The sequence below is a fragment of the Anticarsia gemmatalis genome, chromosome 3 (genome assembly GCF_050436995.1).
Source record: "Anticarsia gemmatalis isolate Benzon Research Colony breed Stoneville strain chromosome 3, ilAntGemm2 primary, whole genome shotgun sequence".
In the NCBI taxonomy this organism is placed as follows: domain Eukaryota; kingdom Metazoa; phylum Arthropoda; class Insecta; order Lepidoptera; family Erebidae; genus Anticarsia; species Anticarsia gemmatalis.
Window position 1 is genome coordinate 13,399,120 of NC_134747.1, and position 16,769 is coordinate 13,415,888.

The following is a 16,769-nucleotide window of genomic DNA, read 5'->3' on the forward strand; positions in this document are numbered from 1 at the left end:
AAAAAAACTCTCGCTTGATTCCCAAACCTGTACCGCGATTCGGTCAGCGCCTTCGGTCGCGAACGTCGTAGAAACTATTTTGCAGTACTTTTTAATGTCAAACTCTCAATACTCGAAAGTACCTGTTTCTGTTATGTGGCTCGCACTAGGGACCTCACGCGTTGTTATGGCGATTTTAACAATAACGCCTCATGTATTTTACACAGAAGCAGGAATGTAACACAAAAGAAAAATGTAACATTTTCGAAGTTTTTACAAGAAACTCAAAAATATCATATATGCATTTTTACTAATTACTCATACCACAAAGATTACTAATACACTACATCGATTCATTAACAATAATTTGCATCAGTAATATATGAGCTAAACGACTAACTAAATAAATAACTAACCTTTCAACAGTGGACATATTGAAGCCGTATATACAGTGCACCTCGACGCCCGGCGCCGCGAAGTCTTGCGTGTACTTCTCCGTGTCCTTGCGCATCTCCCACGCGTCCGGTAGCTCCATGTCACTGAACACAAAATAGTTTATAAAATTAATAAAAATATAAACAATATCTATAACCGACTTTGGCTGCCTCTGTGAAGCGTTCGGTAGTGTATCCTACGGTGATCATGAGGTTTCGAGTTCGATTCTAGACAGAGACATAGGAAGATTTTGTAAATTTTTGACCAATAATGGGACACTAAAGTTTAGCTAAAACATAATATTAGGTAGTATATTGGTACTTCACACCTATAAACAAGGAAAATTAATTAATTGGCAACAAACCCGGGAACAGAAAAACACAGGTATATAAAATGGAAAAGTTTATGGAAATGATTGCAATGAGTGTGCAACTTTATACATGAGTGTGTCGATCAGCTGATGCGGTTTGTTTATTATTGAAACGTTGTTTAACAGGAAAATGTTTATTTATTTGTCGTACATATGTATCGTTTGTTATATTTTATATGATTGCTTCACAATGAGTATAGTTTTGACTTCTATATAGGTGCGAACGATAATTACGTATTCGTGATTAAGTAAAGATGATAAGTATTTAACAGAATATAAAAAAAATGTTATATTAAAAGCCCTTTATTTACAAAAACAATCTATTAGATTTTATAGGCTTTTGTTACTTCTATGTAATACTACTTTACATATTTAGCTAATCATGGGCTTCTATAATAATAAGTTTAATTATGTGGGTAGAGACCAAAGATGAATAAAAGTGATAATGACAATGGGCTATTTAATGACTGTGTTAAGGCAAAACTATATTAAGAAACGAAAACAGAACAATTATAAGGTTATCTATAAAATCTAAAAAAACATTTAGTAAATACTCACGTAAACCATTTCTGGAAGTCATTAATAGTGTAATTATACTTGTCGGTCTGTACGAGCACCTCGGAGGGCTTCCAGAACAGCGGAGAGGGCAGCAGCCACGCTAGAGAGGGACACGTCACCTGCTGAGTGCGCATTATACTCTCGCGGAGCATGCGACTGCCTAAGTCGTCGCCTGGAATAGGAAAAATAAATGATGTTATAGGAACAATTAACTATTTATTCTTTTATAGAAACTCAAGAAATATACGTATTTGATGTTAGCAGTAAATAACCATATCGTTTCTGGGATACCTGAATGAATACAATATAATGTTAAGTGACAACTTAATATCTTCATTATCAGTCTGGTATTTCATCCGAAACTATCCAGTTTGAATATAGATTACAGTATCCAACATAATGAGCAACAACCTCTTAGAATTATTGAACAAACCTTCTCTAATATTTTCAACCAAGAGGAAAATATCTAAAATCAATTCGTAACATATTGATAGAACATTTCTTTGCCTGCGGAAAGGACGCTAAGGCTTCAGAACAAACATTATAACACAAATCTTAATCGTCTTCATAATTAAATCAGTATTTATTCAATGACTTTCCAAAAACCCATCAATCTGTACAAACAACGTCAGAACAATTACTTAGTATATTACACAGTCGATGATTCACCTCAGAGAGGGAGAGTGCATGACAACACATAACTGTAGCATCCTGTATCACGTACGTGTTGTTTTGTAAACACGATGTATAACGCTGACTGTGTATCCGTGATTCTACGACAATTATGTTGCAGTAATAGTAAACAATGCTGGTTTGTTTAGATTTATTGTGTTTATCATGATGCTAATTAATCAGTATCAAGATTAGTAAAAGGCGCTACTCAAGATAAAGGAAAGAGATTTTGCGGTCAGCTCAGCCAATGTTGGCCACAGGTCTCTTCCCGCAATACGATAAGAGGATATAATGGAATTGGATCAAATGTTTGGAATATATACCACACAAATACTAATTCAGTTAATATGATAAAGACTGTCTGTTGTCCAAGCGATAGTGTATGCAACGGAAGAGAAATTAAAGGTTCAAATTCCAGGTCGGGCAAACTGGTAATGGGATTTTCAATGGAAATACAAATTTCTCTCGGAAAGCCCAAAGTTCGTTTACATGCCCCGTATATAGCAATAGGCTCGTCTCATTACTACCGTACGTGTAAAAGGCGAAAAGCAAATACATTTTTGGACCCATATAATACAAATATAAGAATTATTATTGTTTTACATCCGCGTGACGTCAACAACTGAACTAGGTCAACTTTGTTTATCTTTATTTCCGTGTTATTATAATATTTACATTGTACGTACGATATTTTACATAACTTTCAAACAAGTCAATTTATTTGGAACATTTAGGATCTATTTTACCACTCCTGGATAAGTGCCGAATAATTTATCCGATAGATAAAGTGGCAACTCCATCTGATAAGCTAATCGACACTTATTCGGAAGAGAAACCGGGCTTATAGGTACACAGTAATAAACACCAAGTGCTGAGGAAATGCCTCGCCTTCCTTGCAAACGAGAGACAGGTGAAATAATATTAAGTAAGGTCAATGACATTACTGTTTTGGACAGTATACAGTAACTAACTCATACATATTTATAACATAACGAACTCAAAGCAATAATTACTATGTGTATAAACAGTAAGATTTTCAAGGGCAGAATAAATTAATGAATGTCAAGATTGTATAATGAGATGTAGTTCTGTAATTTTATGTAGATTGCACTTGAGATTTTTGTCTGCAAGGATTTGAGACTGAACCCTACATTTTCCCGGTGACGCAATGTTCGCGATGCTGGAGGCTGGGCCACAGTTTCAAGACGTGTCCGTCGTCCAAGGTAATATGCCCAAAATGTGGCGGGTATCACGCAAATTGCGAGACAAAGAATTTTATATGTACTAACTGTTCAGGAGGTCATATGGCTCTCTCGAAAACGTGTCCTATGTTTCAGAAAGAAAAAAGACTGAGAGAGATTATGTCAGACAGGAACTGTACTTATAAGAAAGCATTAAACATTTTAAATGATTCCGGAAAGCCAGGCACCGTTCGCTCTCATTCTGCTGAAAGATTCCCAACAGATGTAACCAAAAATATTACGAGTACTTCAATCATAGCTACGCCGGAGATAGTTACACCGTCTACAACACACGAGCGAGACAACATCAAAAGTATTCTAAAGAAAAGACCAACAAAACAGAGACGTAGAAATAAAACATGGAGTAGTTTATTTAAGGAAGACACAGACACGGAGGAGATATTTGATATGGAGGAGGAACAAACAGAAACAAATAATGAACAGAACAGAACAGAAGAAAATAATGAAGACCTACCTATTAAGAACTTTCAAGATTTGTTAACACGTTTAAAAGAAATCATATTTTTAAAAAACTACTCGCTTATAGTTAAAATTAAGAAGTGTTGTAAGAATATCGTACAGTGGTTATTATCGTTGATAGTTGTAAACGTATCTGATGCGCCGGTGTTAAATTTAATTATGAGCCTTTTCAATGGCAAATGAACAAGTTATTACTTTGAACATAATGCAGTGGAATGCCCAAAGTCTTAGGCCGAAGTTACCTTCATTTATACACTTACTTAATCATAATAAAATACATATCGCTGTTATTTCAGAGACTTGGTTGGAGCCTGACAGTCCATTAACTATTAGTAATTTTAATATATTTCGACGAGATAGAGCTGACTCATATGGCGGTGTAGCGATAGTTATTCATAAGTCCTTAAAAGCACAAATTGGAAACTTTTTCATTCTTAATTCAGGTATAGAAATTATTCATGTGAAAATATATAACTTCCCCATCCTAGAAAATATTATGGCTGTATATTGTCCCCCGACTGTTCGTACTAGTCAGGGAGATTGGGACGGGCTTCTGTCTGCATTCAGTAGCAAGAGCATGATACTCGGTGACTACAACGCTCACCATAGCAACTGGTCTAATAGAATCGATAGTAGGGGAGTACAAATATTCGACGCTGTAGTAGATAATAACTATGTTGTTCTCAACACTGGTAGTAACACTCGCGTAAGGTTAGTTAACAATGTTTTGCAGGAGTCTTCTCCGGATATATCTTTAGTGACTGCGGATATTGCATTAAAATTTAATTGGACGGTATTACAGGAGTCTTTAGGAAGCGATCATTTGGTAGTCAAAATGTCAACTGAATGCATGATGAATAAACAATTAGATAGTAAAAGAAATCTCAAAAAAGCTGATTGGAATTCATACAAGCGTTGTCTTGAGGATATGTTTACAGGGTTAGAACTCCCCGAAGACCCTCAAGCAGCATACGATATTTTTCTAGATTACATTAATTTAGCTGCAGAAATTCACATACCTATGGTTAATATTTCTCAAAATCCGACCTCTAATTTTACTCCGAAATCGTTTTGGAATCCTGACTTGTCTAGAGCAGTGGCAGTTAGAAGGTTAGCATTGTCTAACTTTAGAAGAAACCCTACGCCTGACAATCTCCGAGTGTACAAAGATAAAATCAGGATTACACAAAAACTAATTCGCCAAGCGAAACGGGATAGTTGGATCAAGTTCTGTACGGGGATTGACCAAAAGACATCTGCGTCTGATATGTGGCGACAAATGAGATGGTTAAAGGGACATAGGGCACCCAGATCGTACGTAGATGACACAAGAGCGAGTAATTTACTCTCCAGCCTGACTCCGGACTACGTCACACCTAGTCAGCCTATTTTTTCCATTCCCAACCAAGAACTAGAGGTGAGTATCTCCATTCAAGAGCTAGAAAAATGTATTAAAACGAAGGATACATCTCCTGGATGCGATGATATCTCATACTCCATGATCAAACATCTGCCTGTCAATGGTAAAATGTTGTTGTTAAATATTTATAATAAGATTTATTCTACCAGCTTCGTTCCACATCAGTGGCGTAATATTAAGATTATTGCAATCCCAAAACCCGGAAGAGACCCCAATGATATTTCGTCCTTAAGACCCATATCTTTGATGTGCTGTCTCTGTAAAGTCTTCCATTTAATAATTGGCAAAAGAATGGAATGGTTTTTAGAAAAAAGGAGGATTTTCTCTGCCAATACAATAGGTTTTAGAAAGACGAGGGGCTGTCTTGAGGGATTGAGTAGTCTTGTGTCACAGATTCAGAGGGGGTTCTCGGAAAGAATGCCTACAGTTGGTTGCTTCATTGATATAGACAATGCTTATAATAATGTAGATATCAAAATACTTATGAACACTTTACATAATTTACAAATTGGGCCAAAAATAGGTCAATATTTATGGAATTTTTTAAAACAAAGAAATTTGAGAATACGAACACAAAATGGTTATATCTATAGAACAACTGGACGTGGCCTAGCTCAGGGTGATCCCCTGTCCCCCTTATTATTTAATGTAGCGACAGTAGATATATGTAATACTTTTGAGAAGGACACTTTTATATTACAATATGCTGATGATTTCGTCTTGTATCATACTGGACCAACTCTTTCTACATGTGTTACCAAATTACAAAGTTCGCTGAATATCTTCCATCAACTTCTTTTAAATATAGGCTTAGAAATTTCACCTAATAAGAGTAAAGTATGTATATTTAAGACAGGTTATAATAGTCATTATGTTAATTTACATATCAATGAAGTGTCCCTACAGTGCGTACCGTCTGTTAAATATTTAGGTGTCTGGCTAGATCAAAATTTAAGATGGACGAAAAATATAAATGAAATTAAAATAAAAGCGTTAAAATTTATAAATGTATTTAAAATATTAACTGGCCCTAAGTGGGGGGTTCACCCTACACATTTAAGAAGTCTTTACATATCCTTAGTTCGAAGTCGCATAGATTACTCGAGTTTTCTTTATGACAATAGTAGTAATACACATAGCGCGAAATTGGATAAGGTACAGAATCAATACATGCGTATTATAGGTGGGTTCATAAAGAGTACGCCAATACACGTGATGGAAGCAGAGTTGTTGTTACCGCCATTATTTATTCGTCGTATTTATCTGGCGGGTAAATTTATTTTAAAGTTAAGGTCTTTTGATGACAAGGGTCTAATATCCGTTTTGGAAAACTTAATTACACTATGTCAAAATGTTTACTGGCGACGTAAAAAGAAGCCACTATTAGTAATAGTTTTTGAACATTTTAAGAACCTTCCTGTACACTCAACCAATCAACTTGAAATGTTTAGGCTAAAAACTTGGATGACTAATATTAATACAAATATATTTATAAACACGCATATACAAGATTTGAATAAACCTAAACGGCATCTTCAAACTGAAAATATACTTTTACTGTGCAATAAATTCATTAGTCACAAATATTCAGGATTTTACAAAATTTTTACAGACGGCTCAATAGATAGCCAAGGCATAGGTGCGGCCTTTCTGGACGTGCAGACGGGGGATAGTATTAAGCTATGTATTAAATCTGCTGACATTTCTATAATGCATACAGAACTCATTTCAATTGCAGAGGCACTGTCATACACTAAGTCAATAAGTAATTGTAATAAATTTGTTATATTAACAGATTCCAAAAGTGCTTTAGAACATTTGAACCGATGTACGTTAATGGCAAGAGGCATTCCATTAGCATATTCCATTTTAGGCTTATTGCATGAACTGTATAGTAAGGGTATACTTGTAAAGTTGCAGTGGGTGCCGTCCCACATTGGCATTAGAGGCAACGAAGCAGTGGACCGACTAGCGAAAGAAGCTGCGGTGGATGGCTTGAATAGTCAGTTTGTGCCATATCATTCCACCTTGTTTTAAGTTATTGTATTGATATGTGGACTGAACACTTTGACAAAAGGTCGCTGTCAAAAGGTGTATGGTACAAGACTATTCAGCCTACCCTACCTCGTAAGTTGTGGTTCGAAGACTGCAATGTGGAACGCCAAACTGTTGTAATTGGTTGTAGGCTTCGCTCTGGACATGTTCCATTAAATAAGTTCGGGCACATGATGGGCAAGGAGAGTTCTCCAAACTGTGTGGAATGCGGTGTTGTGGAGGATGTATATCACATTTTGGTGGAATGTATTCGGAGCGAGGTCTACAGAGATGAAATTAGGCGGAGAGTGAACCCCCTTGGTGTTGGGTGGTGCAACACTATGCTGTCCTTCCCTGTATCTGTGGGGGCTTATGCTCTGTATAAATTGTATAAGAAAACAGTTGACAGAAGAATTACGTATTAAGTTATGTTGATGATAATTAATTAATGAAAAACTACTTATTGTACCTACGAAAAAAAAAAAAACAAATAAAAAAGAAAAAAGAGAAAAAAGAAAAAAAAAAAAAAAACACTTGAATAAAAATTAAAATAGGATTGAATGTAATTATAGGAGTTGTATAGTTTATATGATTGTTATTATAGGGGTTACATGTTCATGTTTGAACCAGCCCCTTTGTCAAATAAAGATTAAAAAAAAAAAAAAAAAAGGATTTGAGACATAATAAGGTCGAACTGAATTGATTACATTTGACCGAATAGGTTTGAAGTCAGAACTGTACAGCGTTAGTCAGACTAGCTTTTGAATCCGCAAAAAACAGTCAGTCATATTATTATATAACTGTTCTTTGCTAAATAGATACCTAAGAATCAAGTTTAAGTAAATTAAATTATGCTCTCCTCAGAAAACCACTACTTATTCTCATATATTCCTCTAGGACTACTATCCCTATGGGATAGAGAAAAGATAGAGACCAAAGAACGTCACTGGATTCAATCTCTGTACACTTCATTTGCTTCATTCACTACTACATAATATATCATATCAGCCTAGCCTTTCTTCCAACTATGTTGGAGTCGGCTTCCAGTCTCGACGTATGCAGCCGAATACCAGTATTTACTACTACTTATCAATAGCGATAGAATTACTTAACTCAATGTAATGAAAAGCAAGACAATAAATGTAAATATAATTCAACATCGATACGATATGTAATTCATCCGGTGAATGTTGATAGTATGCAGGATATCGAAACAATGTGCAATTTGCACAAAATTGCCGTTGCATTTCATAATGGAATGATGACTAAAGGCGACACTTTCTTTGAATGACCAGTCATCGTATTTTAAAACCGTGTTTACCTTTATTGTAAACAAAGTACGAACTAATTCACTAAAAGTAATATGAGTCAACGACCTTTATTGTTTAAATAGGAAGGTTAAAGGTTAAGTGAGAGATTGGGATGTTATAGAGATATCAAATTTTGGATCCGGATTATAATAATAACATTATGTCAGTTTTGGAAAAGGATAGGAAAGTCTTTCGTAAGTTTTCATATAACCTTGGACAACGAATAGTAAGCACGGTATAGCATACATTTTGTATGCAGTAGGTATCTACTATACTGCAAAAAATAAAAACAAACGACGTAGCAGAGTAATGCAGGGGACAAAAATGATGGACGCCCAATACATTCCCTTCAGAATGTAACATACACACGCAAATAATTTCGACAGTAAGGTAGAATGAATGGATTTGCGTGTATCACGAATCTGCACTGATACGAGTTTCGTGTCTATTCGTATATCTGAAGATACGATAAGTAAGTAAGTATCGCACCAGGTGGTGTGATACAAATCAAAATAATATCAGGTGGACACTTATCATTATATTATAGACACGACGATAACACTTTATTATCTGTCAAGTACTGTAAAACAAAGTTCCTAACCGTGTCTGCCTGCCTGAGATAAACTGAGAAACTACTAAACTGATTTTCACTAACAGTAACGCTCCGTTACGTTGGTATACAAAAAGTAAATAGGTACATCGTGAATACATTACTATTACTACAGGCATACTTCGCAAAATGCCCCAAATGATTTTAAAATGTGGCCATGAGGACGTAAGGGGTGGATACGTGGGCGCCTGCTAAACCAGTAGCTTCTGAGCAGCAACACTTTGATAAAGATGATTTTTTTAAAGTTTAAGACGTTTAATTCTAAATCCTAGATGAACCAATAAACAGTGACAGTTTAAATACTTTATACTTATATCGAAGAGCGTGTTTTCTGATGCTTGCTTCATATACTTAGTCCGCCATGGTCGTTCGGCAATATTGACCGAACAACAAAACCGATTCGACTCACTTGTTCAGCTTGTGCTGATCGGGTTCAGCAACACATATTCGGTTTTGACGCCCGGCTAGTCGGCAAGCCTCGGCAAGCCTTAGATTTACATAAGGCGGAGAAACAGCGACAAAAAACGACGTCAACTATTACTTACCTATAGCAAACACTTTAACAGCCTTCATAGAGCCAGCCCAAGGTGTGGACAGAGACACCAGTCTCCGTATGTACTGGTCCTTCCACTTCTGCGGCTGCAGCCTCAGGAAGTGAGTGGCCATGAGTCCTCCCATGCTGTGCACGAGGAGGGTCACGGAGGACTTGTTGTTGCTGTTGTATGTGTTCTCTACTAGAGTCTTCAGGTTTGTGAAGAATTCTGCGTTCTCATCTGTGAATTGAGTGTTTGAGAGATTTCAAGTAGGTATGTGATATAGATGATATTGGGATGTTCTTTTCAATAGGTTTAGGTTTCGTGTGAGTGTACTGCAACCAACAGTCTTGTACGACAAAATGTATGGAGGTGAATGAAGAAAAGATAATTATAGGGATAGCAAATGATGTACTGTAATCTCTACCTACCCCCATAGAAAATTATTTGTTCTTGGTATTTCTTAATTTTATGCCAAGATATTTTTCACTGATTCTTTATTAAATATAACAGTAATAACAGTAATTGAATCATAATTTGTCATAACATTATTGTACTGGTTACTATACCAAATCAGCAATCGGTGTTGTTATTGTTGATAGGAACAATGTTAAATTGTGTTAGTTCATATTTTTGTACAAAATTTTCCTGCCCAGTAATCTTTAACATACAAAAAACAAGCGCTAATTTAACGAATCTATTATGAGGACTGATATCTAAAACCATATTGAAAACAAAAATATTATACTTACTAGGAGCTTTCCTAAAATCGTATGGAGCACCAATAATAGACTCATTTCTTTTATATCCAATCTTGACTAGCGCATCAGCTATCGTATTGAAGTACGCTCCAGTACTCTGATGCGAGGGGTCCAGCCACTCAACAGGCTCCGGGTTACCCCACCCCGGTATCCGTATATCAACCCCCTCAGGGTTCTTCGTCGTTCTCGTAACATTGTTATATTCTAACCTAAGGTTGTCTACCCAACAGTCAATGACAAATGGTACGAGTAGTTCTAAATTGAGCCAAATGTTGAAGTAATCATTAGACGTTTTGGCACATATATAGTGGACTACGTTTGTTTTGTTTAGCTTTGCCTCCAGTTGACTACCCCCATCGCCGGGGACTGTGGACAAAATATTGTAATTTAGGATTGAATCATTTCATGGCTGATATTTTTGATTATTTTATGAGACAGGCATGTGTCTCTGCTGTAAAAGGGGACTGTTAAATGTAAAAAGGGGTAAGAAACATAAACAAAATAAATTACTTTAGAAGAATTCTAATATTTCTCCAGAGATAAAAACCACAGAGTACTTTGATAAAAACTTTATCCAATAAATAGGATGCCAGGGTTATTGTTTCATTATTGTACAATGCCCACAATTTTTTTAAATGATTTTATTTAATTATGAGTAGTTTCGTCATCAGTGAAATGGCATAAATGATAACTGGCATCATTATGAATACAATGTGTAAAGTATGTTAGATAAAGAATGGTTGATCTAGAAAATTATGAATATATTTTTTATTTACTACACACATTAATGAACACTGATAAATAAAAGTACGTAATTATATTTTATTCAATATTTATCAAATCAATTATGGTAATAGTATTATTTTAGTCTTATAGATAGTACTGGAAGAAACAGCAAATAGAAATATTATATCTACAACCTCTAATCATATTACAGACAAAGGTATAATTTAATACATAACTTGTTTACCTAGAAATTGCGTTGAAGGTAAACACTGAAAATGGTTATTATTATAATCAATGAGTAACAGATAAAATATAACAGTGAACTAATTTACGGGAAAATTCTAGAAATGTAAGGGAAAACTAATACTCACTGAGGATAACAGGCGATAAACCCTGAGAATTCTTCGCAAGTAGACCGTAAATGAAAATTATAAGAAAACTTATTTTTACACTCGTCATTTCCTCAACAACTCAACCTATGAACACTCACGCGTAATATTAACACTTCACTAATGCGTTTACGCAATTACGTATAAATACACTACACGTCTGACTACCGTCGATGCGAACTAGTAAATAATTTTGCTGCAATACACCAAAGTTCAGAGGTGCAATGACGTATCGGAATCGAACGATGGCTTGAAATTGGCGGGGGTATGACTGATAACAACAATTAAAAAGCGCCGTGCCTACTCAGCTGGTAGCTGTTTGTGTCAACAATATTGTTATGATCTCAAGCTTATCATTAGAATCCGTATTAAATCGCACGCAAAACACGGCGTGAATTTACGAATTTATTAGCGGGATAACGTTCCGTTTAGTGTATTTTGTTTATGTAATTTGATACACACAGATTTAGAGCTATCGTTTATATTATTTGTCGGTTGAACTGTGAACCATGCATTAGTTTACTTTTGGGAAGCTTAAATAATACATACAGAAGAATTAATTAAAAAATAAACAACATAATTGTTTACGTCGAAAGTCATTGCCTGACATTGCACGAACGGGGATTCAGGAACGTAAACATCAACTATGCCAAGTACATATTGACGTGCGATTAATCGTTCTGAAAAAATATTAATACTTAGATATACAATTAAGTATTATTGCGACGTTCTGCAACATTTAAAAATAAAAAAATTAAGTAAAAATCCACATTTATGAATATATAATCATATAAAACTATATTTATTTATATACCGGGTAATGTCTTCTTGTAAGCAGCTGTCGATTATAGACACTTTTGAACGGAAGCTGTTGAAGTAAAATACGCATGCGCGGTACATTTCAAAAATGGACATTTTCATTTCATAATTTTACCATAGTATTTTATCATAGTTTTAATAGATTTAAGTAGGAATTGTTAATGATAAGTATTTAAAATGTTAGGAAAACGTTACAGTAAGGGAACAAAAACAAGCGTACATCGCTTTCGTGTTATTAACTGAAATGTTTCTGCAGGTACAATATGCACATAAAAATCAATAATTGATTTGTATTCGTACCGATATGAATCAAAAATGTTTATTTGCAGGGTCGTGTTATAATTGTTTGGTTATCTTGGCTTATTGGAGGGATTTGCGGAGTTGTTATTTTGTTAGTTATAATTTGTTACTGCCGCCTAATGCCGCGCCATCAGAAATCGTTTGGTAAGATGGTTTATTATTGTGTTTTGGCTGATATTACAGACAAAATGAAACATTATTATATGATATTCGTGTTACAGATGAGCAATATCTCAAAGAGAACTATGCCATCAAAGAAAACCATGCTTATACCAGTCAGGAGAATTATAGAATGAAACATGCAGAGGTGAGTGACCTTTCAAAACATATGTTTAATATTTCTGTTGTTTTGTTAGGTAGTACTTTCATACTTGAATCGGTATATAATTAAAATTAATTAAGTGAAACACTGAATGGCACCTTCTCATTGTATTTTAATCAAAATGCTGAGCTGTTAGTATTTATAATTAATATTCTCGATAAAAATTTTCGAAATTTATATTTGCTGCCAAACAGGCTGTAGTTTCCTTCAACACCCTGCTTCTAACTCATTTTCAATTAACTTTATATCGTTAACTTGTGTATAAAGGTTCAAGTGCAACGCCACGCCAGACCGGTGAGCTACGCGGGTGACGCGGAGTGCCGCGGTCACCCCGCACACTGCTACGTCAACAGAGTGCCCGAGCAACGAGAGCCTGGGGTGCAGTACGCTTCTAGTAGCAGTGAGTATTACCTACTACACCTTACGTCTACTGCATGCGATAACTAGGGGTCTCGAGATCTAACCGTATAGGCACTAACCAGGCATGGGAAACATGAGCTATATTATAGCACTTGATGTTACATCTGGTCTATCCCACTAGTCCCGTTGAGTTGTCCCATGAAGGGACAACTGACACCACTTTTAGAACATTTCAAGAGTGATGCTAAAAGCTTTAATAGTTTGCAAAATCAAATCCAGGATTTTGATTTTGGGAGCTTTTAAGAGCATTTGATTTAAACCCTTTCACATTTTTAATCTCAAGCGTCAAAATTTTTATTCTGTAGCAGCCGTGTCTGTTAAAAAAAGACTAAGCGCATTCAGAAGATAAGAAAAGGAAGAAAAATAATGCAGTGATACGCCAATCGGACGTCAATGACCTTTCCTTATCCATTTGGAAAAGGCCCTCATACAAAATCGGGAGATATTTTCTTCACAATATTTCGTTATGTTTTTATTGTTGTTCACAGTGCTAGACGAGATAGACAATGCAGCCAACATAGACGCACTAAAGACACGCTCTCTGCCGGCGTTCTTACGACCCAAGCCACGACCACTCTCCACTGAAGATGACTTGCAACAGCTATATGCTAAGGTAACCACCAATTAATACCTACTTCTTTCTGTCTCTTTTTCTTTAATGTATTGTTTTTGACCAATGTAATCAATTCTTTTATGCAGCGTTATTATACCTATTTGTACATATTATATATGTTACATAATATCGACCTATATTTGTAGGTATAAAAGATACCTAAAAGTGTAGGCAGAAATGCATGAAATACACCCACATTTCGCCATTAACAATGGTTGTCCCTTGTAATACGGGGCGAGTCTATTGCCGTTTACTGTGCACGTTCCTAAACTCCATGCTACTGATTGATAAGTAACCTAATATAAATGAGTAAAGATCAATAGTACTGTACCTAACCCGGGAATCAAACAAGAGACCTCATGATCATTTTGAGGCGCCCATAGCCAGTTAAGCTCACCGTAAACGATCTGTGGGTTAAGCAACGCATAGTGGTATTTGAGCTGGGCGTCTCCGTGCTTCGGAGGGCACGTAATCGCGCCACAGAGGCAGTCACTTTGTATATAAAATCCTCTTATTTCGTTACAGGTAAACTTAAGCAAGAAATACAAGAACCGCATGCGTAGCGAGCACGCAGCCATCATAGCTCTCAGTAAGTCACACAGCCAGTTCTTTGACGCGGACGCCGTTATTGTCTATGACCAGAGGACCGCGCTCTAGAGTCTACAACATACCATAGACAACGAGTTTAAAGGTAAACAACGACTATGGCGCGTGATATGATATTTGTCTACAATCTTCATGTATCGCCTATAAACTTGTATTTCAAGCATCTAAGACTACTACAATCCCAAAACCTAGTAACAACTGTTATCTTTGTTAAGTACTTAATGTTTACAATAACATACTTAATCAACGGTTGAAAATAATATCAATCTTGTATCCTATGATTATGTGACCATAGGATAGTTATAAACAGACACAAACTCTCAAACAACAAAACAAAGTTAGTTAACATAGGTACAGTCATGAGCATAAACCTGAATACCTAATTAGTTTCGAACTATGATTAAGAAAGAACTATACTTATGACTGTACCTGTTTCACCAGAATATCAATTAGGTACCTATAGCAAAATCAGACAGTTCCAACCAGAAAAATACAAGAAAAAACAATATTTCACGTTATAAATTCATCTTTGTATATTACCAAAGCTAAGAATTTGACGACAATAAAAAATTTATACCACGTCACTATACGAACCAACAAAATGACGATTTTAACTCAAGGACTGACAGGTTACGAAGAAGTGTGTAAAGTATATATCCCATTACTGTACGCTTCCAGTAAGTTCCCCCTACATATCTACATAGCAGTATCCAGTGTAATGTAAACATAGAGATAATATCTGTAATTATTTAACGCGCACAGGTAGTATATTTGAATTTAATTCGTTTGATGGGTTACCCTGACAAAAAGATCAATTGATTTAAGATATTTTGGTTTACGTTCTTGTTCTTATTTTACTTTTTGAATGTAGACATAAACGAAATATATCTTTAGATTTTGTTTCTATCGTTGGATTCGTAATTAGTTTAGTATTTTCTGGATACCCAGAGTATTGCAGGACTAGATAGTTAACATCATTAGCAATAATCTTTTGTTTTTTTACAAGTTTTGACGTAACTCGGAACGTGAAAAAAGAAAAACGGTTTTTCAATCTCACATTCAGTAGCTCATTACATTATTGTTAAAATCTGTAACTCATCAAACGAATTATAAATCATTTCAAGTTTCCATAGTAACATAATCTTAATCGTTGTTATAATAAAATTTGTTGCAAAATCAAAACGAAAAAAAAAATCTGTATCAACAGAATATTGGCAAAATTGTGATTGCGAATTGTGTGATAATTTAAAAAAACGAAATTGTGGCCTAATTCAAACTTTTTTATGAATTTCTTGAGTACAGTCGCGGGCAAACGTACAAAGAACTTCATACATAATAATATAATATTCACAAATAAAATAGGAATAAAGTAACATAGCTTTTGCATCTCCTTAGATTTTGTACAATGATAAAGGCAGCTAGTTAAATAGTAATAGCATTAAGGCATTTTGTTCGCGACTGTACCCTACTGTTTGTTTTGTATGCGTATGAGTATACAAGAGGCTTTATAGCCTCAGCTAGTGGCGGGGTGAGGTGTAGAAACGGGGAAATTGTTTATTACTGTATATAATATACCCAAACTAAAATAACAGTTACGGACTGTTGTTCGGCTTTTGGATAAATGTCGCATTCTAAACCTATCCGAAAATAATAAACAGACAGTAAATGTAGGTAGGTACTAAAACAAATATCAAAATTCCATTTGATAAGCTAACCGAAACTTATACCAAGGAAGAGCAACTAGGGTCTCATTTTACAAAAAAAAGAAAAATAGAAGGTACGGAAGAATTATATATAGTAAATAACGGTAAATATGAACTAATACAACGTCGAAAACTCCTCTATTTTTATACCTCCGCGCCACTAGCCCTTAGCAAATTGTTTTCGTGGTCTAAACAATAAGTCTCCGTACATTTCATCATAGAAATGGTACAGGAGCACTCGTTTAGATGCCCACGATCTTTAGGCGAAATTTACCTTAGTTTCTTCTATAAATGTTGAGCTGTATCAAACTATTAATTGAATGTATTTTATCACTAAATGTAGATTTGTTTATGGAAAATAAAAAGTTTTGTAACCAGATTTTTTTCGGACTTTTTCTTTTAGTAGATTACTCTCAGAGAAATGAAACAGTTTTCAGAATCTACGTTACTTTATTAGCTAAATTATAA

The 16,769-nt window shown here is 35.2% G+C and overlaps 2 protein-coding genes across 3 annotated transcripts in view; one reads left to right on the plus strand and one right to left on the minus strand.

The window, feature by feature from the left end:
• LOC142987710 (lysosomal phospholipase A and acyltransferase-like) overlaps positions 1 to 11,935 on the minus strand; it is a 16,691-nt gene extending 4,756 nt beyond the window's left edge. For both annotated transcript variants that reach the window (XM_076136663.1, XM_076136662.1), the window contains exons 1-5: positions 11,501 to 11,935; positions 10,395 to 10,769; positions 9,655 to 9,882; positions 1,343 to 1,514; positions 396 to 518 (exon numbers count right to left, since the gene is read on the minus strand). In XM_076136663.1, coding sequence (XP_075992778.1) covers positions 396 to 518; positions 1,343 to 1,514; positions 9,655 to 9,882; positions 10,395 to 10,769; positions 11,501 to 11,588 — 986 coding nt within the window. In that variant the 5' untranslated portion in view covers positions 11,589 to 11,935. The remainder of the gene's footprint in view (positions 1 to 395; positions 519 to 1,342; positions 1,515 to 9,654; positions 9,883 to 10,394; positions 10,770 to 11,500) is intronic.
• Positions 11,936 to 12,426: 491 nt separating this feature from the next.
• LOC142987086 (uncharacterized) lies at positions 12,427 to 16,674 on the plus strand. Its single transcript, XM_076135637.1, has 6 exons — positions 12,427 to 12,593; positions 12,667 to 12,781; positions 12,859 to 12,944; positions 13,227 to 13,359; positions 13,868 to 13,992; positions 14,518 to 16,674. Exons 1-6 carry the CDS (start codon positions 12,582 to 12,584, stop codon positions 14,647 to 14,649), a joined length of 603 nt encoding a protein of 200 aa, XP_075991752.1. The 5' UTR covers positions 12,427 to 12,581; the 3' UTR covers positions 14,650 to 16,674.
• Positions 16,675 to 16,769: the final 95 nt, after the last annotated feature.